The sequence below is a fragment of the Simochromis diagramma genome, unplaced genomic scaffold, assembly GCF_900408965.1.
Source record: "Simochromis diagramma unplaced genomic scaffold, fSimDia1.1 OVJJ01000321.1, whole genome shotgun sequence".
Taxonomy (NCBI): Eukaryota; Metazoa; Chordata; class Actinopteri; order Cichliformes; family Cichlidae; genus Simochromis; species Simochromis diagramma.
Window position 1 is genome coordinate 5,825,880 of NW_024386772.1, and position 27,165 is coordinate 5,853,044.

At 42.1% G+C, this 27,165-nt stretch overlaps 3 protein-coding genes across 17 annotated transcripts in view; 1 reads left to right on the forward strand and 2 right to left on the reverse strand.

Moving 5' to 3' along the window:
• plcd3a (phospholipase C, delta 3a) overlaps window positions 1–19,851 on the reverse strand; it is a 37,330-nt gene extending 17,479 nt beyond the window's left edge. The window contains exon 1 of one of the 3 annotated variants that reach the window (XM_040044961.1): window positions 17,216–19,851. Coding sequence is in view for 2 of the 3 variants with exons in the window: in XM_040044937.1 (XP_039900871.1) it covers window positions 16,508–16,595 (88 nt within the window). In the remaining variant the exon portion in view is untranslated. The other 2 variants (XM_040044937.1, XM_040044946.1) reach the window with 2 other exon arrangements.
• Window positions 19,852–20,329: 478 nt separating this feature from the next.
• hexim1 (HEXIM P-TEFb complex subunit 1) lies at window positions 20,330–23,672 on the forward strand. The gene has a single exon (XM_040045064.1). It carries the CDS (start codon window positions 20,656–20,658, stop codon window positions 21,733–21,735), a length of 1,080 nt encoding a protein of 359 aa, XP_039900998.1. The 5' UTR covers window positions 20,330–20,655; the 3' UTR covers window positions 21,736–23,672.
• Window positions 23,673–23,772: 100 nt separating this feature from the next.
• The window catches only part of arhgap23a (Rho GTPase activating protein 23a), a 66,609-nt gene continuing 63,216 nt past the window's right edge, over window positions 23,773–27,165 (reverse strand). For 12 of the 13 annotated variants that reach the window (XM_040044902.1, XM_040044876.1, XM_040044842.1 and 9 more), the window contains one exon: window positions 23,773–27,093. In XM_040044902.1, coding sequence (XP_039900836.1) covers window positions 25,648–27,093 — 1,446 coding nt within the window. In that variant the 3' untranslated portion in view covers window positions 23,773–25,647. The remainder of the gene's footprint in view (window positions 27,094–27,165) is intronic. The other variant, XM_040044917.1, reaches the window with a different exon arrangement.

The window sequence follows — 27,165 nt, forward strand, 5'->3', positions numbered from 1 at the left end:
CAGATAAGCTGCCATCTTACACCCAAACTGCCGTAACCACAGCAAACTGCTAGTGAAAGCAATCAAAATGAGGTTTTTGGTATAGCATTGTAATCAAATTAACACTAGCAACTCCCACCAGCTGCTTGCCAACTGGTTGCACAATACATGCATTTTTCCCTATTAGATGGTCACAGACTGATCTGTAGGCCTCTGTGATTGGGGCCTTAGATGCTAGCATGACTAAAATATCACTCCATCTTGAAATAATCTCAGAAATATTGTAAAATAAAATGTGTTTTTTTATGTGTCTCAGTACTTAGATGTCATCACCTAATTTTTTTTAAAAAATGTGACTTTATAGTTGCTTTCGTGTTTATCTGCTTTATTCAGTCCTTTTCTGTTTATCCTTTGAGCTTTTTGAGAGCTTGAGAGTGTTTGCTGGTTTTAAAAATGCCTGCCTTTCATTCAGCCATCTTATTTACTTGAAAACTGACCTTGAACAAATACTTGGACAAATATGCTCAACCCATCTTTTCTTATATCCAAAACCTTGGGCTGTGTTATATATACAAACCTTGGAAAAAATGACCGGTGCTTTTGGCGTGTGAGTCAAGCGTTCATGGATCATCTAAAAAAAACCATGACTTTATCATTTAGTAGTATTTATCTGTTTTCTTTAGGGTGAATAAACCACTGTCAGTTTAAAAGAAAGCTGATCAATGAGATGTAATTCAGTCATGATAGTTTGTAGATTTACTTCTCTCCGGGGGCAGGAGCAGGCCAAAAGGCAGCAGGAATGAAAGCTGCTATAACAGCTGGAGTATGGACGGCTTGTGAAAATGTTTGTCCAGCTGTATTGCTCGTATTAGTGTTTCCTCGCTATTAACGTCACTGGAGATGCAAGATTCACAATTTCAGTGGTGCCTTAGATAGTAAGCATATATCACCACTTGGCTGTGGAACTGGTCAGGCCATATAATCAATGAAGAAAAAACGCATTGAAAATTTTAAAAGCCCTTTATTGTAACATAACAGACTTTAAGACTTATCTGAGACTAAATTATTCATTAATGGCAGAAGCAACTGGGAATGAAAATAAATCCACAGCTCAGGCTGAAGCAGTGTCTGTTTACAAAGCAGAAAACACAGCAGTTTTTCCACTCTCATTCAGAAGGTTCAAATATGAGAGACCCACAGAGGGCTCAGAGTGTGAAAACTGCCCACTTCATCTTTTATTTTCTTTCTTTCTTACTGTATTTTTTTTTTTAAATGCACATTTGTCACACTTAAATTTAAGATCAATGAATTGTTCATATTAGACAAACACAACCCCTGTAAATACAAAATGCAGTTTTTAAATGATGATTTGATTTATTAAGGGGGAAAAGCTATCCAAACCAACCTGACCCTATGTGATGAAGTAGTCTGCCCCTCTCATTAAACCATGAATGAACTGTGATTAACTTTATGTTTTGAAAAGGTGAATTCAATTATTTCAAGAGCTACACGTAGACTGTTAGAATCTGTGTGTTTTGAGCTTTGCGAGTTTTTGATTCGCTTCTGGATTTATATGTGATTATTACTTATAATGATAACTTTTTATTTGCCTAGTGCTTTGGTGTTTAGTATTTTTCCACCCAGTGCTTATAATTCTAGTTTTTAAGTCTCTTTTTTGGCTGAGTCAGTTCCCTTTTTTGTCCACTCTGTCTTAGTCTTGTTTCCTTGGTTGTTTCTCTGTCTGTTTGTGTCCAGTCTCCGTCTCTGTATTTGTTTACTTTTGTCTGTGTCTAGTCTGCATTTCTGTTTCCTGTTTACTTCATCACCTGTTTTTTTATTTCACATGGTCCCTGTCTGTTTCTCCAGTCGTGTCCCCTTGTCTGTCTGGTTTCTCCGTGTCCAGTCGTTTTAGTGCCGTATCCCCTCAGTCTTGTCTCCATTTGTTTACTTTCTTCCCTGGATCAAGTTTGTGTGTCTGGAGCTTGTTTCCTGCCTCTCGTCCTATGTGTGTTGTGTTGAGTTTTGCTCGTTAGCCTGATTTAGTTCACCTGTGTTCCCCGGTGTGTTCAGTTTAAGTTCCTTGTATCCTTGTTTCCTGCATATTCAGCAATAAAGCTGCTGTCAGGTTCAGTTCTCCATCTGAGTCCCGCATATTGGGTCCACACCTCTGGATGCCACACAGCAACACATGACACAGGCCTAACTACAACCAGACCCAGTGAATCAAAAAATCATTTACATAGAACCTGTCTGACAAAGTAAAGTAGTCTAAAAAAAGAAAATCTCAAAAAGCAACCTATCACACCATGATCTACAAGACTGGGCAAAAATAGTATCCATGGGACAGTTCCAAGGTGAAAACCACACAGGCTTGTCTCACATTTGACAGAAAACATCTTGATGGTCCCCAAGACTGGAAATAATATTCTATGTACAGACAAGACAACATTTCGGGAAGGTATGAGTCCTGTTGGATCTGCTATAAAACTAACAGCATTTCATAAAAAGAACATCATGGCGGTGGTAGTATAATGGGCTGAGGCTGCTTTGTTAAAACTGATGGACCCCTGGACTCTGCTCTCTACCAGAAAATCCTGAAAGATGAAATCCAGCCATCAGTTCATGACCTGAATCTGGTGGCCAAAGTTCCTCCACAGTGACGTGAAAGACTCAGTCAGTTATTGCAAATGCTCGATTGCAGTTGTTCCTGTCAAAGTAGCACAACCAGTTATTAGATTCCGGGAGCAGTTGCTTTTTCACTTAGGGCCAGGGCTGGACTGGAACAAAAAATTGGCCCGGGCATTTTGACTAGAGACCGGCCCCCCAGGTATTACAGGAAAAGCCATAAAGCCTTTGAATGAAAACAGACGCTGTTGTGAAAGTGATGGACACTGTCTTGTTGGTATATGTATGATTTCTATACATTTTACGTCAGATAAAAACTTTGGTTGTAATCTTCAGATAATTATTTAATAAAAGCGAGACATTTTAAATGAGAATAAGAACATATTTCTTTGTGCCCCCTTTTCCCTGTTAATGCCCTACCTGGCCCCCTGGCAAAACTTTGCTAGATCCGCCCCTGCATAGTTACCAGCTGTCAGCGTAAAAAAGGATCCTGGTGTTATTTGTCTCTCCGAAACAGTTCATTACTTCCCTTTAACTCATTCATGTCACCTAAAAGGTAAACCTGTTTGTCCATCACCTGTTCAGCTTGATGATTCAGTAAGGACATCTCCTGGTTTCATCTTCATGTTTCCCTCTCACCACATATCCAAACCATATCATGACCAGCAGCTTAACAGCTGTGGTTCCAGCAAACATCAGCTGATACTTGAAATTAATATTAAATAAATTCTAACAACAGCTGATCAAGCTTAAACGTGGAGCTGTTGTTTAACGCGACATCCGCTGGTTTCCTCTTTCTGGCGCAAAGTGGGCGATAAACAAACAAGAGAGAAAAGCTGATCAGCTGATCATTGATCAGTTTCATGATCGTGTTCATTGAAGTAGAAACAGGAGAGGGAGGGGAAAAAATGAGCAAAGAATGAGCAAAGAAGAGGCAGCTGACAGCGTAAAGACAGAATAACTCCAGCAAATGCCCAGTATGCTCGATGGCCAGTCCAGCTATGCTTAGGGCCAAGTAGGTTTGGATAGATTTATTTTAATTAATTAATTATTAAATCATCATTTAAAAGCAACATTTTGTATTTACTCAGGTTATCTTTGTCTAATTTTACATTTTGCTTGATGATCAGGACGAGGTCAAATACTTTTCCACTGTGTATTTCAACAGGTTTTTTTTTAAATGTATTTATAGTAGTAAGGAGTGTTTCCTTTAAATTATGCATGTTTGTGACTTTGCTGCTTTCTCATTTAGTTAATCATTTCAGTAAATGTGAGGTTAAAAGGTTAAGTTGTTACAGTTCTCATCGGGAGGGTTTGAAAATGTTTTAACTTTCACTTTAACGGATTCTTAATAAAGTAAATGTATCTGAATATGTAAATACTTCAAACAACTGGTTTAAAAAGTTATGTTAAGAACTTGGTTGCTGCAAATAGCCTATTGAATAGGCATAGGTTAGTTGCGTTACTAGGCAATAGTAATGCAACTAACACAGGTGTTAAACAGCATTCAGCCATGGCATGTTTAGTCTTTTGCAAGAACAAACGGGCTCTCTTATGGAACCTTCCCTTTTAGTACTGCTGAAGGAAACAGCCAAAACCAGCTCTCACTCACTGCTCAAATTATTCTTCAGGCTTTAGTCTTTTCTGTTCATGTCTAAAGAAAGGGCTTCATTTGTTTCTTTAGCTCTTAAATCACAGTCCTCATCGTGTCAGTGCCAAGTTCTGGAGTAAGTAATGGACCCCCAAAGTTATAGCAAACAGAAACTGCCCTCCACTCCCTCCCTATCCCTGAAAGCGCACTGGGTGAAACCATGGATTTCTCCCCATCAGGGTTGAAAACAAAGAACTCCCCCTGCCAGGCCGTCCATAACAAGCCTGTTTTTCCAAGCTGTTACCACATGCAAGGCATTCCCACAAGCACAGCACAAGGACCTGATTAACTGCAGGTCAGTGACCACGCTAAGCTACCCAAACAGCCTTAACTAGCTCTCTCTCAACCTCCTGCTTCACTTTTTATTATTCCCTCTCCCGCTACAGCCACATTCTTGTTTTACTACCTGTATAATTTTATTATCTGCCCACAATGCAAAGTGCGAGTAGCTGCAAGTCCCCAAGTGTGGCCATATCCACAGATAGGGCTGCTCGATTATGGCAAAAATGATAATCACTGATTATTTTCACTGAGATCTCGATTATTTGACGATATTTATTTAACCCTTTAAGACCTACCATAGAACCAAATCCGCCAGAGCTTATATTTATATATATATATATTTTTTTTTTTACATGCTGTAGTGCCATTTTTGGGAGCACTTCAAGTTGCTATACATCAATACAACTGTTATAGCCCATATTTTAATAATATGTATGCATTAAGTCCATAGTAATTACATTAATTGCAAAAAAGTGCAATAAACTACAAAAAAAGTTGAAAATCGTTTTGTGTAATATATATATATATATATATATATATATATATATATATATATATATATATATATATATATAATTATATATATATATATATATATAGATATATATATGATATATAATAATATATATATCGATATATATTACGTTCCCCTGGGGGGGTCTAGGCGGTGAGGGGGAAGTAACAAAAGTGACCGGGTCAGAAAAAGGAGTCAAGGAGGCGAAACAGTTAAATAAAACAGTTTTATTGAAGTAATTCAACTAAAAGAGACGGACAAGCCGCTATCACCATCAAACACAAACAAAACACAAACAAAAACTCAGGCGTTGGTCAAATAAAGCAAAAAGTCAAAAGGAAAGCGCAGCTCACTAGCTGGAAACCACACTACACAGCTCACTAGCTGGAAACCACACTACACAGCTCACTAGCTGGAACTCACCGCGAACACTCAGCTCACTAGCTGTACCCACACAAAATGGCACTCTGGCCCAGAGCTCACCCTGCACGGGGCTTAAATACCCTTAATTGCTGATGGGAGTCAGCTGCGCCGGAGGGAAAGGTGGCATCTCAGGCAGGAGGTAGTGGGACACGCCCACACAGGCACCCTTAGGAGGAGGCCCTGCTAGGGCCGTAACACCCCCTCCCATAAATGCAAACCCCTGGTTTGTCAAATCACAATAACAAAAAGTGAGTCCATAGCCGTGTCAGGACGAAATGCAGGCTTTCCACCTACCAAACCGCGTAGCAACGGTTAGGCATTGCCCGCGGAAGCTGCCAACCCCATCTCAATGGGTTCAAAATACTTACTGAGGGTGGCCGCAGACCCTCAAAACAACGTCTCATGTGATAGCTAGGGCTTTGAGCCATCACATGTGGAGAACACAGCAGGCAGTCAGAAAACCTTACTGCAACAGTTTTCAGATGATTGCTCAGGTCACGGGTACTGGCATGTTTGTTAGTCAGGGGTGCAGGTCTGAGTGGTGGTGTTATACATGATCTGTCCACCTGCAGGTCATTTTGAGGAACTGGGACATTGTCAACCAGCAGCAGCTCAGGGTTAGGTGACCTCTCACACTGACTACATGACACGATTGAGCAATTATGCTCCAAGTGTAGCCTTTTACTAGGCCTGCCAACCTGGTCGGTTTGAGAACCACGACTAGCTTTTCTCAAAGCAGGCACTTTTTGCTTTGAGTCGGCTTTCCGTTTGAGTTTCAATTTTGAACAGTCAGCAATGACGTGTCCAGGGTTGTGGCAGAAGAAACAAAGCTTCGTTTTGGGTCTCGAAACCACAACCTTTTCAGCCTTGTTAGCTGGCTCCCTCCTAGCTCTCCAAGATGTGTTACCATGAGAAGGGATGTCACATTCCACCGTGTTTGTTTTATGAGTTAGGGTAAACTCATCTGCCAGTATGGCAGCCCGCTGTAAAGTGGAAACCCTTTGCTCACTTAAATAACAAGAAATAGACTCAGGAACGGAGTTTTTAAAATCTTCCACCAGCATAAGCTCACGTATGGACCCCACGTCGTTAACCTGGCTCGCAGAACACCACCTATCAAAGAGCTTTGCCTTCTCCCTAGCAAAGTCAAGGTAGGACTGACCCTGTGCCAACCCCAAACCTCGAAAGTTCTGCCTATAGGCTTCAGGTAGGAGTTCATGGGCTTGGAGGACAGCACTTTTAAGCTTTTCATAAACTAAGCAGTCCTCCATTGACAAAGCAGAACAAACCTCCTGAGCCTTACCTGTCAACTTACATAGTAACATCACGCACCACATGTCCTGAGGCCATTGCAGTGCGGTCGCTATGCGTTCAAAGGCAATAAAGAAGCTATGAACATTGGACTCACAGAAAACGGGAACCAGGTGGATGTTATTGCTCATAAACGAGCCTCTGGACACCTGTTCACCAACAGATGTAGGCCCAGTGCTCGTCAGCTCCAGCTGATTCAACTGGAACGCCATTCCAGCCTGAAAAAAAAAAAAAAAACCACACCACCACACACGCACCTGTGCCAATTCTCACAGGCTAGCCAACAATTAATGGTAACCGAACAACTTTTTCTCCTTGACCAACTTACCTTCTGCTACACACACCCATACAACACACGACCTACCCAGTTCCTGAGCACAACAAACTTGCCTACCTATCTTCTGGAGCGTGCTGGGCTCGAGGCAACTTGAAAGGCAGAACTTCAGCGACCGGGGCCCTGAATTGCCTACCCCCAACAGGGAACTAATCCCCGCCCAGGATTACTCCGAAAATAAAAAAGGCAAAACAACAAAAGAGTGCCCGAAGGAAGAACTTAAAACAAAGCTCAGCTGGACACTCACCTAACTAAACTGGGAAGTTGTGAATCTCTAAAAGGTGACAAAGTGAGATAATCAAAAAAAAAAAACCCAAATCCAACACAGAATTCCCTTTTCAAAGATCCCGGACGAGCCCCCACTTGTGTTACGTTCCCCTGGGGGGGTCTAGGCGGTGAGGGGGAAGTAACAAAAGTGACCGGGTCAGAAAAAGGAGTCAAGGAGGCGAAACAGTTAAATAAAACAGTTTTATTGAAGTAATTCAACTAAAAGAGACGGACAAGCCGCTATCACCATCAAACACAAACAAAACACAAACAAAAACTCAGGCGTTGGTCAAATAAAGCAAAAAGTCAAAAGGAAAGCACAGCTCACTAGCTGGAAACCACACTACACAGCTCACTAGCTGGAAACCACACTACACAGCTCACTAGCTGGAAACCACACTACACAGCTCACTAGCTGGAAACCACACTACACAGCTCACTAGCTGGAAATCGCTAGAAATCACCGCAAACACTCAGCTCACTAGCTGTACCCACACAAAATGGCACTCTGGCCCAGAGCTCACCCTGCACGGGGCTTAAATACCCTTAATTGCTGATGGGAGTCAGCTGCGCCGGAGGGAAAGGTGGCATCTCAGGCAGGAGGTAGTGGGACACGCCCACACAGGCACCTTCAGGAGGAGGCCCTGCTAGGGCCGTAACAATATATATTTCTATTTGGGGAAATTTAAGAGGCTTATCCCTCAAAAAATGGCTGGTAGGCTTTTAGCTAAGCTTTAGCTTCAGCCAAGTGGAAGCTAAATTGGCTAGTCATTCATATGTATATTAGGTTGTTACCTGGGAATTCTGGAGGGAGGGGAGTGGGGGTGTGTGATTGAGGGCGTGGGGGAGCTGCTAAAAGCTGTGCACTTCCTTTTGTGTTTCATCTTGATGCATTCTCAATCATCCAGGGAAATAAATCTCCAAAAGTCACCAACTTGGAGTGTTTCAGTTTGCCATCTTAGGGAGAAATCAACACACATGGGTGTATGTCCTTTGTTGCTGAGATTTATTGATAAAAACAGTACAAAAAACCAACCATTTGTACACATATTTACAAATAATAATAAAAAGTGAGTGAGTACATTTCAACATTTTGTTTTGTTGTAAAGGGTGACAGGGCTTGGCTTCCTTTTGGTAGTGACTGCTGGTCAGCAAACCTGGGAAACCCACAGATAATTGGAACTATGGCACGAAACCGCTTCCAAGACATCATGCAACACCTACGCTTTGATGACAATTCCACCCGCAGTGATCGAGCAAAGACTGATAAGTTCGCTGCAATTTCCAGTGTGTGGGGATCATTTGTCACCAACTGCATCACGTGCTACAACCCTGGTCTACATATCACCGTTGATGAACAGCTTTTCCCATCAAAGACTCGGTGCTGTTTCCTGCAGTATATTGCAAGTAAACCTGACAAGTTTGGGACACAAACACACAAATGCAAGAACAATCATGCCACTGTGCGATGTGTTCACTGCAACAGATACACATGTGGTAAATGCAAACTACAGATACCATGGCAGTGCCAGGATTGTGAGTGATTGCTGAAAATGTTGAAATGTACTCACTCACTTTTTATTATTATTTGTAAATATGTGTACAAATGGTTGGTTTTTTGTACTGTTTTTATCAATAAATCTTAGCAACAAAGGACATATACCCATGTGTGTTGATTTCTCCCTAAGATGGCAAACTTAGATGGCCCTCAATCACACACCCCCACTCCCCTCCCTCCAGAATTCCCAGATAACGACCCAATTTACATATGAATGACTAGACAATTTAGCTTCCACTTGGCTGAAGCTAAAGCTTAGCTAAAAGCCATTTGGCTGCTCGCCGGGTTTTAAAGGTAGAAAATGGCCAAATGACTATCCGTGGGGGTCTAAGTGTTAAATACAAAAAAGTTGCAAAAAAATAGTTTATAACAACAGGAAATTTATTTTGAGTGTCTTCATAGTTTTATTTTTGAAATACACCAATTTTTATATACAGCAGGAAAAACGAAAAACAATCCTATGATGCAAATTTGCAAAGAAAACAGCATGTGCATCAAAATAAACTATTTCCAGCAGTGCAATTCGAGTTCTAAGCATTCCAGAAACTATTCAGAAAAGTATAGAGTCAAACATGACTTATAAAAACACCAGTATAGGCTTTTAAGGCCTACAAGTAAAAAACTACATTTTCTGCGAAAATGACGTCACTTCCGGTTTTCGACAGGGAAATGTCGGACATGTGACAGTTCGGGCTGACAATCTTGTTTCAAATGTGGGAAGTGATTACGAAACAGCTGATCGGATCGGCAAAGCGTGTTTCTGGAATATTATGTTTTTGTTCCTCAAGCGCCTTTTTATGGCAATTTTCTGCAAAAGCTTTAATGTGGAAGGAAACCCGTAGGCCGAGGAACAAGCTGATGGCAAAGATGCAAGTACAACTCCTCCAGTTTCATATGCAAAACAAATTATTGCGGCTAGCTCTCACAGGAAAAGAGTTAACAATAACATGTTTCTAATGACTTTTAAGTGGATACTTAAAGTGAGTTTGCAAATACAAAATAAAATGAAAATGTCAAAATCTGTGTTTATTGAACTTGCAGTGTGCTCTTGGTGCAATAAATAGCATAACACAAAACAAGACTCCGGAACCCTAAATAAAATAGAGAGGTGAGAGGTGCGCTCGATTTGCCACATGGAGCAGCGCGAGAGTAAAGCACGAGGGAGGGGCTAATAATGGCTCAGTCATTTTTAATGATCGTTGAAAAGCCCAGATCGTAAATCGTGATTAAAATTCGATTAATTGAGCAGCCCTATCCACAGATTTAAGAAATTTGGTACAGTTTGGTGTGCTTCTGAAAAGCCTCTTCATAAGTGTGAAAGTACTCTCTGAAATGTCTAACATTTCGGTTTAGCATGTTGGTGTACTATTTTAAAAGAGGCTGAAAAGTCTGTAGCATAGAAGTGTTTTTGCCCCAGTTCTAATGTTATTGTACGAAACATGCTCACATATGTCAGTGTTTACTGATATTTACCATGTTTACTGTCTTAGTTTGCCATTTTGATTTGCTACCTTTTGCTAATGAGCTATTACCAACAGATATTTAGTCATTAATTAAAGCTGTGATTTTAATGATGATGTTGTAAGAAAAAGTATGCTAATTTGCTTGATAAGCCTAATGTAACAGCACACTCGGAGTAAAAAAAACCCGCTGAGGCAACACTGACAATTTAAAAGGGTTTTTAAAAAGTACAACTGTTAAACCTTATCTTTAAATCAAGATAGAGTCCAGATATCCATCAAAAAGAGGCGCTTACTGAGAGTGGGTTTTGTCAGCAGGTACATGTAAACAAGTCAGCTAGCTGACATCTACAGAAGCTAAAGCTTAGCTTATTCTGGCTGAAGTAGTTCCAAATCACCAAACTTTAAAGCACTGCTAGAGTTTGTGCATAAAGATGAAAACTAAACACCGGTTATATTTTGGTAGTTAGTAAAGTTTGGCTAATTAACACATACAAATGAGCTGACTTTTAACAAGGTACACCTTGTTAATACCAGGCCGGGCCTGTGACGGCCTATATGCTAGTTATAACATCAATTCAACAAGTTTCTGGAAACATTACTCAGAGATTTGGTCTATTTTGACGTGATAATGTCATGCAGTTGGTCTTGCTCTCTGGAAATATTTTACTCTTCTCTGGAAACACTAGGAATTACTGTGCAGAAAATCACAGTAGATCATCAGTTTCTAAAATACTCAGAGATCATCTTATCTGGAACCAACAACTGTGCCACATTCAAAATCTCTTCAATCACCTTTCTTTCCCATTCTGATGCTCAGTTTGACCTTCGGGGGGTTATCTTAACCGTGTATACATGACTATAATGCAATCACTGCCACATGATTGGCTCAACAAATATTTGTACCACTTCAAATCAGGCATTCTTAGGATAATACTGGCACAGTGGCACTCTCTTAGAAATAAAGGGTTTTCAATAAAAGTACTCAAGGATCATTCAGTGAGGAGCAACATCTGCAATTTCTCCAGTTGGCAAAGGCAACTGTGATAATGCGGCAGGAAGAAGACATAAAACTGCCGAAACTGCAGCCAAGAGAATGTCTGGGATGACACGATCCAAAATACAAGGTTAGTAAAGAAGATGTTGTGTAGTTTTGAAAAAGTATGATCCCAAAATTATGGCTAGACAGGTATTTATAATTTGCTGAAATAATGGTGTCTGGGACAGTTAACCCAGACGCTGTACTGTACACTGAGTTTTTAAAAGCCTACTTAAGAGGGATGCTACTAATGAGCATTGCTTTAAAAAGTGTTGCCTCCTGTAAATGAGTTCCTCAGTCAAAGCAGTAAAAGCTAGGACTGAAAAACACAGTTCATCTCCTATGGAGGTAACAGAGGTGTGCATCGCATATTTAATGTCAATTAACCAAACGTTCATGCAGGAAAGAGAAAGGGACACCAAAGCCAATAAGATTCCTTCTCAGGGGAACATGAAAGTAAATGAAATTTCATGACAATACAATGAATAGTTAGAAGAGATCTTTTCGTCTCAACCCAACAGACTGACATTATCTATCTCTACAACTGTGCCACTTGCAAGTGGATAAAGCAAATAACGGAAAACAATTAACATTTTAATTAACTCAGCAATGGAGATTCCTCCGAGGGTGCTTTGACACTGTGAGCAGCAGTGTAGCTTTAACGCTGAAAGGAGGATTAAAATCCAAATAACTATATCAGCTGGTCAGTGCACTGTGCTTGCATGAGTCCTCTTCACTCAGGCCCACATACCAGCTCCTCCCGGGACACGGTTCACGTTTCTGTCAGCATAGCAGCAGTCACAAGAGTCAGCTAGCATGGATTCTCGCATAAAGATAGACAAGTATAGGGGCTGTAGATTTAATACGGGCCAATTAAAGTTTCTCAGCTCTGTCGCACAGCTGTCCCCTCTAGGAGGCAAACAGTGGGATCCAGTCTGCATCTCCAAAATCAAAAAGTGTTTAGGCAAAATGATGAGATTCCAGCTCAAAAGAAGAAAAATGATCAGTTGGAAACCGTATTTTCCTTCTTTGGATTCGGGACTCTCTGTGGAATTTCCTGATGTGAACCCCCCCTAACCCCCCAAAAAAGGACTGAGTAGAAAAAAGTGAGTGTTATTTGGAAATGCAGAATCGTTGCCAATGGTTTCTGGACAGCAGAGAGTTGAGCATGAAAGCAGAGCAGCCTCTTTGTATTCAGTCGAAAACAAGCAGCTTTTAGTCAAACGTTCTCTTTGTCTCTTATAATGAATGAAACATCATTTATTTGCTCATTAATAAGCAAGTTATGACCACACAGTAAGCAGGACTCACTGTGTGCGACTACACTCGCTCTGAACAATATCTGGATTCCAGTAAAATATTAAAAAAATATTTAATGAGAAATAAATGAGCTTTTGTAAAAAACTGTCATTTTATTTGCCAATATGTGGTTAAATATGCCGTCAAAGCACAATTTAAGGTTGCAATGCATATTAACAAGGCTATGATCGTGATTTTTAAGCCACATTAAAGTCAAACCTCTACTGTTGATTTACTGTTTTCCAACCTGAGGTTGGCAGACTTACCCATAGGCAGGAGAAAACCAGACTGTGAGAGCAGTATGGTTTGGTAGAAGGAAAAGGGGATTCCTATTTTCTTTTGGACAGTGCACAACTTGAAAAAAAATTGAAATTTGAATGGAGTTGAATAGAGCTGACTTTAGCTTGAACACGTCAGTATATATTTTACCTTTTGTCTAATAAACTGGCAATTCTTTTCTTTGCTACAATGTGAGCCTGCACACACAAAAACAGCGGAGCTGTAATTATTTAGAAAAAAAAAGGTTATTCACAGTCGGAATAAGTGTCTGTTGTTACACAACTGATGCTATTTATTGTATGTTGGGGCTCAGTTAGATCCCACTGAGGTTAAATCCTTCTAAACACCTGACCATTCAAACCGAATAACAGATGATAACCTTGTTGATTGTGACCTGTTTGGCCGGGAATGTTGTTGACCACAATCGCAGACATAAAGCATATGTAAAGCTCTCAGATTTACAGCTGAGTTTACTCAGATACCAAACAGATACCACGTATTCCCTGCAGCGGCCTCCGAAAACATCACCTCAGCTCACGATCGTGTTTACATTCATCTTGTAGATGCAACGTGTGAAATTGTCCCATCTCTTCGGTCTAAACCGACTGAAACTCATCATGGATGTTGTTTTGTAAATCCTTGGCTTATGCAGGCTGTTGGCTCACACAAGAAACTAATTGCTGTGTACCACCGTTAACAGCGCTGCCAACAGCCGCAGACTCTCTCCCTGAAATCAAATCCCCCAAAACCCCTGTGGGGACGTCTGTGGCAATGAATATATTTATCCATGTTTGCGCTAGTCTGATTCAAACATGGATTATCTCAAAACTAACAAATCTCTGCCTCTCAGGCCACATTCGTCACTTTGGCTCACTGTGAGTGAGAAATGTTTGAACGAGGAAGGCGGATCAGTCCTGTGACACCACATGACACAAAACCTTTGAACTTAGGTCAGTCCCGCCTGCAGATTGCGAAACTATTCGGTGTTTTCGCTTTGATGTGAAAGCGGCTAAAACGTGGTGGGTGGACAGTCACCTGACAAATTTATGACAACAAGTGGTGGTGGTGAGTCTACTTGGGTGACCTCACTTGCTTTATTATTAAGTATTAGTGGGACACTCAAATATAGCAATGCCAGTGTTGCGTTTTCAGGCGCAGATACAGTTTCAGACTTCAGTAATGCTTAAACAGGTCTGTGCATAGTGTCAGAGTTTAAACATGGTGCCACTGCAGAAGTATGGATCCATGTTTACACACTGTTGCAAAAACATTAAAATTCTGCATTTCTGTTTTCACTAAACATGCAAGAAGAGCTGAATTTATAAGAGATTATTTCTGCATACTGTTTTTACTTATTAAGGTCTTTGCTTTCAATCACAATTTTGGCCTATAGCGACTTTAGGATAAATAAAGTTGTTATTTCCAGCCACCCCCTTACCACTAGGGGCTGCCACAGCAGATAACTCCACATGTTTGATTTGACAGAGTTCTTAAACGGACGCCAACCCCAAAAGACTTGTATCTCTGGCAAGAATCAAACCAGCAACCACTACACCACTGCAGATAAAACAATTATTATGCCCCATTCTGGGTTGTTATAATTATCTTCCTGGAGTTTAACGTCATGATCCGGAGTCTGTTTATCAGTAATCCCCCAAGTTTCACATTTTCCTCTCCTGGTGCGTTTCCTGTATCTTGTCTAGTCCCCGTCCCTGCATTAGAGAGCCTCTGTTTAGTTATTCCTCGTTTTATTTAGTTAGTTTCTCGTGTGTTTTATTTAATTTTGCATCTTTTGTCTCGTTTTCTTCAGTTAGGTTCAGCTGTGTTAACGGGTGTTTTCCATACCCCTGATTACCCCACGTGCATATTTAATCCCTTATGGTTTTCTTAGCTCATTGTTGTGCTGTACTGTGTCAGCTTGTCAGTGCCTCCCTCATATGTTCCTGTTTCGATTACTTTGTGCTGTTCTTTGTCAGCTAACTGGACTTCCTGTTTCAGTTGACCAATAAAATACTTAATACTCTATTTTGTTAAGATATTAAGAAAAAGAGTTGGTTTTACTTCCTCAGTAATTGTGTTAAAATTATGATTTAAAACTGACCAAAAATAATTATGATACTGCAGACCAGAAATACTCAGACCAGCCCATTTTACACCACCAACCATGCCATGTTCAAAGTCACTTCAATTACCTTTCTTCCTCATTCCAGTGCTCCGTTTGACCGTCAGCAGGTTGTTCTAATCATGTCTACATGCCTAAATGCACAGTGTTCCTGCCAGGTGATTGGCTGATTACCTATTTGTCTTAATAAGCAGTTGAACAGATGTGCCTAATTAGGTAGTCATGAGTGCATTCCTCATGCTTATGCTGTTACAATGTTGGGTGCTCATGTGAAACACTGCCAAAGTTTCAGGCTTCATGCTGCTCTGAATGCTCAGTTTCAGACCGGTTTCTACTCTTGGCTATGTGCCACTGTACATCAATGAGAGTGGAAATCCCTGATATAGTACAGCTTATTACTGGATCATATTGTGCCAGTGCAACACCTCAAGATAAATATTTACAAGTGAGTCATGCAAAGCTACTCTACTAAAGTCCAGGAGTTAAAAATATGGGGTTGGGAGAAAAAACATAATACGTCCCCTTTATACATATAAAACTGAAAAGAAAAAAAAAAAGAAATAAAATAAAAAGCAAAGATTTCATCCAACATTTCTGTCTGTGAGCTAATTTTGTATGCCTGCATATATACGTCGTTAACACTGGTTCAGCCTTCCAGAAAATCAGCGTCTTCTCAGAGATTCTGACAGGTGCGCTATGGCTGCTCAGCAAGTGTCTATTTTGGGGCGAGTTTGGGAAGGGGCAGTGACATATCGGGACTGAACTGTGAGGGGAGTAGGCTGAGATGGGAATGGCGAGGAGCCTGAATCAGAGCAGTAGTCCAGTGAGCAACTCTTCATAAACACATGACCGTTGTAACTACACCCACAAATACTCAGAACTTCGCTTCTGTTTGATGCCATTATCTGTAAGCTCGGTCATTACTCACTTTCTAAGAACATCATCATTTAAAAAAAGCAAACCTGTTATGCCTGTTTTGTTAATGTATTTTTTGTAAACTGGGGGAAGTAAATGAATGACACGAATTAACGAGACTACAAATTAAACCAAACAATCTGTAAATAAGAAGTGAGCAATTATCAATGAAAGTAGGTGAAATGAATCATCTTTTCAGAAAGATGCAAAGATTTCTCGAATTACACCGCCTTCTAAGAGAAACTATGTTATGAATTATGAAGGCATAAATAGCTACCGATTATAATTGCTGTCTTAGAAAAAAGCAACATAACAAACAAGGTGACTAAAAATCACTGAAGCCTCAGTTAAGTTTGTACCAACAATGAGCGAAAAAACAAAACAAAACACTTCAGCCTGGAGCTGACGGTGAACTCCTAGGAGCAGGTCAGATTTGGAGGTGTCCTTACCGAGCCTCCTGATGAGGTCCGTCGTCTTCTCATTCACTTTCCTCCTGTGCTCCCTGGGACTGGTCTTGCCGGTGCCTACGCTTAACATGATCGCTACATAAACTCCAGCGAAATAAACTTAAGCTTGTAACTTTAGGGGTTTGAGGAAGCTGAGGCTGCAGGTGTCCTTAAACCGCCCCAGACAGACCCCCAGCCCGCAGAAAGAGAGCGAGCGAGAGAGAGAGAGAACCGACCGCAGGAGTCCCCTCCCCAGATTTGCTACTCATGTTTGTGCGCAGGACTCCAAACGAGTCGCACGCTTCTGGAGCCAACACCTTACTCCTCCTCCTCCTCCTCTTCCTCTTCCTGCCCCAACGAAAACGTAAAGGGACCTTGGTCGTGGATCAGGTATGGTCAAGTCCCCCTCCATACATTAATTTGTATACACACTTGTTTAAATGGTTTAAAGCGCACTATGTGCGCACAGAGTCTCAACAGTTGCGTATCAAAGCCTTTTTGGTTAAATCTGTTCTTCAAAAAAAACCAAAAAACTTTTTATGGGACCTTTTTGTTTTTTGTAAATAAAAGAAATAAACCCAAATATAGACTTGTTTGAAATGTTTATTTCGAGTTTATTTTGCGCCGATGCCATGCTGTATTCCAAAAAGAAAAATTGTGCTGTTTCACCTACCTTTTCATATATAAATTTTAAAAAGCTTGCATACTTACATGAATATAGTGGCGTGATTAACGTCCACAGGCAAAGAGCAGGTTACCCTTTGTCTAGGCTCAGCAAACATTTAAACAGCTGAAATCTTTTCTTTCAGAGGAGGTAAAGCAAACATATGACCCTGACTGTTCAGGCAAACTTTCAAATATGTAAACACCTTCCTCTAAATGGAGATCAAGAGCAGAAAGAAGTGCTTCCACTTTAGTAAAACTGTTCCCCATTCAAATGCCAGTGACTGAGGAGCTGGCGTCCCCTGTTGGTTATTAAAAGTAACTGCTTAGCTCTCAACAACAACAATCAGTTCCGTAATGCCACATTCATCATCTGTGGCCAGTATGTTCATGCTGTCTGCACGGATTTAAAGGGTTGGTTATGAAAGTGAAAACCTGCACTGCAGTCTTTTTTAATTTTTTGGTTATTAGATGGTGCTCACAGTACCAGAGCACTGCCTGCAAACTTAATTAAGTCTTAGTAATGGAGTTATAACAGAGAGCAGAGAGTGACAGAGCTGAGTCACAGCCATGTGCAAAGCAAACACACACGTACAGGTTTGGTAGGCTGGGTGGATGGAGCCTAAGGTGATGTTTCTTTAACCTGGTCATTTAATGAAGCTGGTGGATTGACTGTTTCCCTTACTAAAACACCCATCTGGACCTGCTGTCTGCACAAACTCCTCCTGCACCTCCTCTTCAGGCCCGTGCACCAGCGTATAATAGTATATTACACATATCTTTCATCTCCGCTCAATTGCAGCAACTACTATGTTGGACAGGGTGAGAGATTAAGTCATGCCTGCTAATCCTCACAAGCTGTGATCTATGCAGGAGCAGCTCTGGTGCTGTAGCTGCGCACCGCTCCTTGATTTGAGAATATGGGAAGCCCTGGTACTGTTTCTCAATCTCCATGGTCATTAGGTTTCATATTAACTAGAACAGATCACCTCCCCTCTCAAAGGATTTCCCAGTTTGCCTTGCTTATTTGCCAAAGCTGAAACTCTGCCTGCTTCTATTAGTAGAAACAGTGGGCCTGTGTTGTTTGTAGCCAGTCTTCACTGGCAGTGTTAGGAGAGACCAGTCACCCAACATAAGGCCACAGACTGAATAACCCACTTCTTCCATTAATGGAAGCAAACTGCTTTGTGAAAACTGGACACAATTTGTGGATGACACAGTGAAGCATGCACAGTTAAGGATTAACACGGAATAATGACTAACTCTTTAACCATTGTGACATCAAATATGTATGCATGTAGTATGCACATGTAAATAATGTGCATCAGAAAACAAACAAAATAAATTAACCACATTAACATATTCCACATAAAGGTTTCAACCTTTTTCCCCACAGCATTTTATTTCCATTTGTTTATTTCACACAAGCCGACAATACAGAAAAGTTGTGAATAGTGTAGAAGATTATTGGTTTGGCGAGTTACACCCATCTAGAGCTTGCTAACACTAGTTAACTAAAGGGAAACTGGAAAGATCAGGCGCGGTCTACTTCCTGAAAGCAAGACAGTTGCTCAAACGTCTCGTGTGAAGGACTGTTTCAAAAAACGAATGTTTTCAGTCTGTTTGTGTATATTTTCGGTACTCTGACTTGTAAAGTTCGACTAACTGTGGCAGTACTTGAAATGTGTACACTAATCGCTTTAATTAAACGAGAAAATCACATCGGAATAAAACAGCCCAGGAATTACGCGGGCCCCATATGAACACGTTGGCCTAGTTAGCAGATGGCTATCATTACCAGTATCACAGCGCATTGTAGTTGCTTTGCTTTGCTGCAGTTGAATCGACAAACTGACACAAGCCAAACAATTTTATTTAAAAACGGTCTATCACTCATGGTTTAATACTTTTTATATTATCGCTACACGGTAGCGTACGCTAACTTACGTTAGCTTACCTAGCTTTAGTGCAGTATGGCGTTTTTCGTCATACTCACACCGACTGGGAGCGTTTTCTGTGACCAATGAGTTAAACGTTAAGTTTATTTTTGTTGTAGTACGTATGGCTTCGTATGTATGTGGAGTCGTGTAGTGTTTAGTTTGGGAGCCACGACACGTAGCGCCCGTTGGCTAACGTTTGGCTAACGTTAGCTAGCTAGCGTCTCCTTAGCCGTTAACACGAGACAACAGTGTAAAACTAACACTGCGTATCAGAACGTTGGCTCCGCGGAAAAACTCAAACGCTGATCTACACCACTTCGTCAACTGCTGATAGGATTATTGAGCAAGTGTGAGATCGCCTGACCCACCCTTTAACAACGAGGGGTTCGGAACAGCGCTCTCCACGGCAGCTTCACAATAAATGTCGTTTGTTTACGCTGATTCCAGAGTTCCCCTGGCCCTCTGCCCCACAACATATCACTCCGCACAGAAGAGACTTTTGACACGGAAACATTCAATCTCTCAAATGGCGCCTGAGCAACGCATTTTTATGGCAGCTGACATGTACAAAAATTTATGTTTTGAATAAGCTGTATTTACTTAGTTTCTCAAATGAACGTCGAAGACGGACTAGATTCCGCAAGACAGTTTCTTGTTGTAGCTTAAAATACAGGGGGGGGTTAATTGTATGGGTAATTTTGTCCTATGTTGGCTGGATGAGTAAATAAAAACAAAGCCTATTATTGTGTGTTTAAACCACGCATATTTGCTCCAGTTTGCAAATCACTTATTTCAAATGTAAACAGATTAACTTGTAGTTCTTCAATTGCAAACACAACCCCTTCGTTTGTAAATAGTAGCGTCCGTAAAATGCCCGGGACTGCTTTCTTTGCGTGGATTACGGTCCTGTGATTGACTATTGATCTGCCCAATCAGAAAATACCTTGAGCTTAGCAACAGCAAAATTATTCTCTGGTCCAATCAACAAAGAGTAGGGTAGGCTTTAGCGGACTCGAGATCCTCTTAATTGATTGGTCAAGAAGCTCGCCAGTTATGGTAGACTTGTGGGCTATGTAGTTTGGTGCGAAGGTCTCCGCCAAGGCTTCGTCGAAACGAAAACGTCATACCCCACAATCCATCAGGAGTTGAAAGCAGTAGCATGCGCACGGGTAGAGGCGGAGCTGGTATATAAACACGAGCTCCCTCTTCTTGAGCGGCACACTGGACACTGTTGTGACGGCGGAACGCAGTCTCCGGGTGAACTATAACTCTGACAGCATCGAAACAGTTAATGGTAGTTAGCGACAGTTGCTCTGACAAACCCTTGGAGGAGTAACAAGTGTTTACTGTTCGGAAGTTTACTTTTACTTTGCGCGCGTTTGTTTACAAACGCAAACAATCTCAAAAGTTTCTTTAGTGATTACGCGAGATTGTAGAATATTTTTGTTCAAATTAACGTCTTTTTAACGAACTTTTAAACTCAGTCACGGGAGCATGAATATCATCTAAAAATGTGCTAAAGTGGAGCCATAGGAGCGGAACACCAGGATGACTGAGCCAGAGGAGACGACCCATCACCTGAAAACTTCAGCCAGCCCTTCAGGTGGGAGCAGTGGAGACGCGTTGGAGCATCTCCCAGCTAGAAACCATGATGGACCACAAAACGGCGACAGGGGGCGACAGAGCGAGCATAAGCAGGAGCAGCGGGCGGAGAACTGCGAGGATATCAACACAGACAAGTTACGGCAAATGAAAGGCGGGCAGAGGGAGGTGTGCCCTGGGTTAGCAGCCGGAAACGAGGTCCAGAAGTGCCCGATTTCAACTCAGCCTCATCAGAAACGCAGCATCCAAGGAGCGACAGGAGACCAGCACACCACACAGGGAAAAAACGGCCAAGACAGACGGCTGCAGGTACAAGTGGATAGTTTGCACATCGACTCTGATACGGGCTTAGATGCGCGTCTAGGCAAGAAAAGGCACAGGCGCAGGACCTCCAAGAAGAAGCGCCACTGGAAGCCGTATAACAAACTTTCCTGGGAGGAAAAGAAAGCCCTAGAAGAGAAGGAGACTGCCAGAGCTTCGCGCATAAGAGAGGAAATGTTCGCCAAAGGGCTCCCGGTTGCCCCTTACAACACAACTCAGTTCCTGATGGACGAGCACGACCGAGAGGAACCCGACCTCAACACCCAGATGGGGGTCAGGCGGCCTTCTGGGGTCGGGGTTTGCATGGAGGACACTGGCAGCGAGGATGAGGTCTTGGAAAACGAGGACCAGGACTACGATGACGGCAGCGGCGGGGGCAGCGATGGCATCGGGAGGCCCGGGAACGCGGGTGGAGAGTTCCTCCAAAGAGACTTTTCCGAGACCTACGAGATGTATCACGTCGAGAGCCTGCAGAATATGACCAAGCAGGAGCTGGTCAAGGAGTATCTGGAGCTGGAGAAGTGCATGTCCCGGTTGGAGGAGGAGAACAACCGGCTGAGACGCGCCGTGGAGCCCGGGGGTCAGAACTGCTCGGTCCGGGTCAAAGAGATGGAGAAGGAACTGGAGAGACTGAAAGCCCAAAACATGGAGCTGCTCCTGAAGAGCCAGCCCAGCAAGGACAGGGGCCAGGTCGCTACAAATTAAAATCCTTTGGATAAGGTAAAACATGGGACTACTGCATTTTTAAAAGAATTTATCATAAGTTTTTCTGTAAGCAGTTTGTCACCTGGACAAAATAAGTAAATATTTGACGTTTCCCTTTCTATTTGAGCTGTTAATGTCCCATTCGGTTATTGTTTTCAAGGAGAATTGTAAATATTTCAAATTTGATTTTTCTCTTTTTTTTCTTTTTTTTTCTTTTTAAAATTTTTTTTTTTTTTTATAAAGAGGTATTTGAAAAGAAATTTCCGTTTGTTCCTCTGCTCAACTTTGTAGGTATCCATTGACATAAACTGTTCTGTTTTTAATTTTAAGAGCAAATATTGTATGTCGGATTATTTTTCTCCCCCCTCCAGAAACTGAACAAGAAGAACTTGCAGCTAATTGGGCCATCCTTTCAGATACTTTTTTGCAAAAAAAAAAAAAAAAGATTTCAGCGTGAACATTTTAACAGTTGTGTGTTAACCTTTTAGTTCCAATAAAATAATATAAAAATTGAAGTTCTGAATCAGACTGCCATGTGTTGTTCAGCCTGTCCTCAAACACAGGAAGCTGCAGCTAGGAGCTGCTGTCAGTGGCTTTGGTCAGATTTCTTGCGAGGATTCCGATATGGGCCAGACACAAGGCATCAGTGGCCTCTGAATGGAAGACTACATGAGAAGGGGGGATGGGATATGGATGAGATGCTCTTTATGAAAGCTTAGTCCACTCGGAGGTATACAGGAAGATATGCAAGTGGGATTTTATTGTTTATTTTACTGAATTTTCTAGGTTGTAATACAGACACACTGTGGTTATTTTTGCAAGTCAAGGATCTGCAGAAAATTTGTCTTTATTCTGACTTGATAATGAATTTTCTCATCATTACAGCTACCAATCACATAATATATATTTACACCCCGCCCCCAGTTAAAATTAGTAACTTCACAAGTTTAGGCAGGCCTGACACAAAGAGACATGGCACCCAGAGATTTGTTTTGCAATCGATGGGATAATTATGTAGCAGGGTAGATGGTGGTAGAGGTGTAACTTACATTTTTATTAAGTTAATTTAGAAATATCTTGCAAATAAATGCCTAAAGGGGGTTCCAAAATGTCTGGCGAGTGGTGAGACTTGTTCCTGAAGAGCCTGTGGACAGCCATGCAGACAAGGTTGGTTACTGATCATGTGAGAAGTGCTGCTCATTTGCAAAGCCTAAGAATGTGATGAAAAGTGTGTCTTTACTTTGGTGGGGTCATCCGTTTTAATAGAATCCCATTATTACAGCTGCTACTCACAGAATCCATAAATATTTAAACATTCCCATAAATTAAAATAAAGACCCTCAACACTCCAGATTCCATTTCCCTTTATGTCTTATTCCTCTTCAAGCCTCTAGGGGGAGCCAGTCAGCTCCTATTTTAAGATGCCTGCGCTGCAAAATGTGAGGCACATCTCCACTGTAAAAAATGTGTTTTGCGCACACACAAAAGTCACAAACGCAAACACATTTTTTTTTTTAAACATAGTTCTGTTTATTTACATCATATAACCTGCTTTTAAGCACACAGCCACGAGGGAAATGAGTTCAGGCGGACAACCATGTTTTTTTATTTGTTTTTTCTTTTAGTCCAGTCATTTTTCATATTAGTCATACTCGAAAGCAATTCCAAATGTACACAATACAATATGTTACATATTAAGATAGTATGTACAAAAAAAGAAACGCTTTTAAAATACAACAACGACACAAAAGGTAAAATCACATTTCAGACTGTCGACGTTTCCCTTTGATGAGGTTTTTGTTCATCTTTAGGAAACTGGATGCTGTCTGGCATGACCTAATGCAGTTGTAGGGTGGGGGTGTGTTAGGTGTACCTTATTCACACACTGTGGATTATTAGGCATAGAGAGGTGACCTCAGTTTGTTAAAAAAACAAAAGAAGCAGCTGAGAGAATACTATGCTTTTCCCCTCCTCTGTTAAAGGCAAAGGGAGTGCATAGAAGTGTCCTTGGCTTGAAGTGTGCTTTACTTTTCTTTCTTTCTTTTATTTTGTTTTGTACAGCCTCTCTGTTAGACTGCTTGTATTTAATGTACACATCTTTGGGTCAGTGCCTCAATTATACCGTCAACCACAGCTGAGGAGGGGAGGAGACCCAGAAATAACAAAAGGAAATGGAAGGATAAGAACCGAGCATGGCACTGCAGAACAAAAACACATTCCAGAAATCAGGCACTTGTAGAAAAAACCTTGAGGTAAGACGAGACTAGAACCTATTTATTATTATCATTCTTCTTCTCTTTCACTGGGTTATTATTTGGTCGCAGGGAAACAAGCAAGCCTTTTGTGACTTCTGAATTTGCACCTCTCGCTCGGGTCGTGTCTTTTTCGCTACTGCAAATTGGTTCTGCGGTCAAGACGAGACAGAAACAACAGACTCTTGTTCTTCTTTTTTCATTTCCTCCAACGTACCATTTCCCCACTCAGGGAAGATTTATTAGAACCTGACCTTGTGTGCTGAAAACACCAAAAATAAAAAAAAAATCCTACACCAGTCTGTTAAACACTGTCAGGCATCTTCTTTTGAGCTCCTGTGTTCAGTGAATATGAGCTGATCTGTTGAGGCAATGCTCAGTAATGCCAGACTTGAAGCCCTGGCGGCATGATCAGCTGTCTGCAAACTGTCCGATATCACGTAATAATTACCTGATTAAAATTCAGAACTTGCTACATGTTGTTACTACAGAGTGTTGTGTACATTTTGTGTAACTAGCCATGAGATAATCTTTATTATAAGACTTATCTCGTGAGATAAAGGTTTCCTGCACAGTGCTGTGAATCAGAAAGGCCATCTATGAGGAAATAAGGAATACGTTTAGTCGTGTTTATCTCGTCTCCTTTAAACAGGTACACCCAAGAGGTGAAATTGCAATAAATTTTACTTTAATACAAAATATATATATTTAATATATATATATATATATATTGAATATAAAACAAAAACAAATAATATATTAAGGGAAACATTTCAAGTAACATCTTGAAAACAAAACCAAACAAAAAAACGACTGTGCACTTATTTGCACTTTTGTAAACCTTAAAAAAAAGACCTAAAAAAAAAAAAAAGTACAAACAAATATTATAACATAATATTTATATTTACAGGGTTAACTTAACAAGGCTTTGTACAAATGTTACAAAAATCGTTTAACACAAACACCTGCACGTTTAGACATGGTCACGAATATTTTTGGGCAAACACACATAAACATTATTAACAAGTAGAGGGAGACAACTGCATTTCATGTGAGCTGAAGTTTGGTGGAGTTTTACAGTGTGAATGGTCAGAGGGGAAACGTTAGGAAGACTGATATGAAGAATCAGTTGTTTGCCCTCCTGAAATTGTTTTATATGATTTTCTTTGATTTTTTTTAATAACTGTAGAAGCTGCATTTCAGCATCCTCGTCTGGTCGATTAAACTTTTAATTTACGTCATCTGTGATCCAGACAGGAAGGAAGAGAAGACAAGAGGGATGCTCAGTTGTTACTCGAATCAGAATTCTTGGCTCTTACGTCGACCGTGATGACGTCTGTTTGTGTCTCTGTCCTATCATTTCTATAAGAGCACGCTTAAAGGAAAAAGAAAATGAAAGCTTTGGCAACACTGGAACGCACCCTGCCATGCAAACGGAGCTCAATGAAAAGTAAAAAAAAAACAACAACAACAACAACAACAAATAAGGTGGGCCGTTTTTCACCTGTCCACCAACCACATCCCCGTTTGCACTGCTGCCAGTTTACTGACCTGCAGGCCGTCAGCAGCTCAGCTGGACATCCACTCCCCCATCCTTACGCACAAACTGAGAATCAGCAGCTTTGGCCTCTTTTCTTGGAGCGGTGGTTGGGGTCAGGGTTCAAAGGTACTGGTGGAAATTGGAGGTGGGTGCTTGACGTGTAGCCGGTCCTTGGTCAAGACCTTCTGCATCCCGAGGCAGCCCTTGTGTTTTGACCTGGTTCTGATTGATAGGAGACAAGGGGAACTCGCTGACAATCAGCTGGGGTCTCTTATCGGACATCTCAGTCGGGGAAGCCACCACAGTGTGTCTGCGCCAAGCCCGCTTCTTCCTGCGCGTCTCGGGTGACGGTGGTTTCCGCAGTCCGACGCGGTGCAGGTTGTCAGCTGAGCCTAGCAGTCGGGCGCGGACCTGATCGGCCAGCGACTTCCCGCCCGGGCCGGTCGGAGTGAAGGAAGCGGCCTCGCTGGGCAGCACGGCAGGCTTGGGTCGGGCTGGGCGCAGACTCTCCTGGCTGCTGCCTGAGGAAGTGTTGGTTCTGGAGGTATCCCTCTTTGCTGTGGGTGCACCTTCCGTTCCTGAGCCGGAGCCCTCGGATGGAGCCGTGCCCTCGGGAGACTCCATCAGGTCCAGGGAGCGAGTCTTGTTTTTCTCAGACTTCAGCTTCCTCCTGGCCAGAGTGTCGCACTGGATCAGCTTGTGGGAGTTAAAGGAAGGCCGCGAGTGCAGTCTGTGAGTGGTGGAGGACGACGAGAAGGAGGAGGAAGAAGGTGTGGTGGAGCGGGCCCCTCCGTCGCTCCTCTCCGCGGAGTCTGGTGTCTGTGTGAGGGAAGTGGGTGGGGTGAGAATGTTACCGGTTGACAGAGCCGGGCTTTTGTAGTGTGTGTAGAGAAAGCTTCGCGGCGGCGCCAGCAGCTGCGTGTTTACAGGTGGCGCCGGGTGTTTATCGGGTCTCTCCTGTGTAAGAGAGCGCGAGGCGAAGCCGCTCTCATTATCTGTCTCGCTCACCAGCTCGCTGTGTTCATCATCAGCATCGTCCCCCCTCCCCTCAGATCCCAAGCTCCGCCCTAAAGTAGAGAGGGTGGAGTAACCTGAAACTATAGAGCGAGCATCCTCTGGAGCTCGCCACTGAGGCCCCTTCACCTCCGCCTGCACCTCCTCCTCCTCGTTTAACATGGCTGCCTGCCTTCCTCCCGCCTCCTCTTCCACTTTACAGGACAACCGATTGGGTTTAACGGCCGGCTCCTCTTGTCGCTCCTCTTTCACTCCGCTCTCTACAACTTCCTCATCCTCCTCCTCCTCCTCGTCCTCTTCTTCCTCTTCGTCATCATCCTCCTCTCCCTCTGCTCGAGGAGCAGTGTCTCCTACTGGCGACTCCACCTCCTCTTCCTCTCCTGCCCCTAAATGTCCAGCTTTGATCGGCTCATGCTCAGAGTCGTCGTCGGTGCTGCTGCCCACGCGGCGGGCGTTATGGCGCTTCCTGCGTTTGCGGCCAGTAACCGCTGACATGATGGACAGAGCCAGGAATTCCTTGGCTGTGAGGTCCTTCTTTGACCCCCATGACCCCTGAAAAAGCAGGAAATATTACTGCTGAATCTGTGCGTGCAGGAGGTTGGACAATCAGGCTTGCTTCATGTG

Coding starts and splice junctions, on each gene's coding strand:
- hexim1 (XM_040045064.1), top strand. CDS start 20,656: ATGACTGAGCCAGAGGAGACGACCCATCACCTGAAAACTTCAGCCAGC.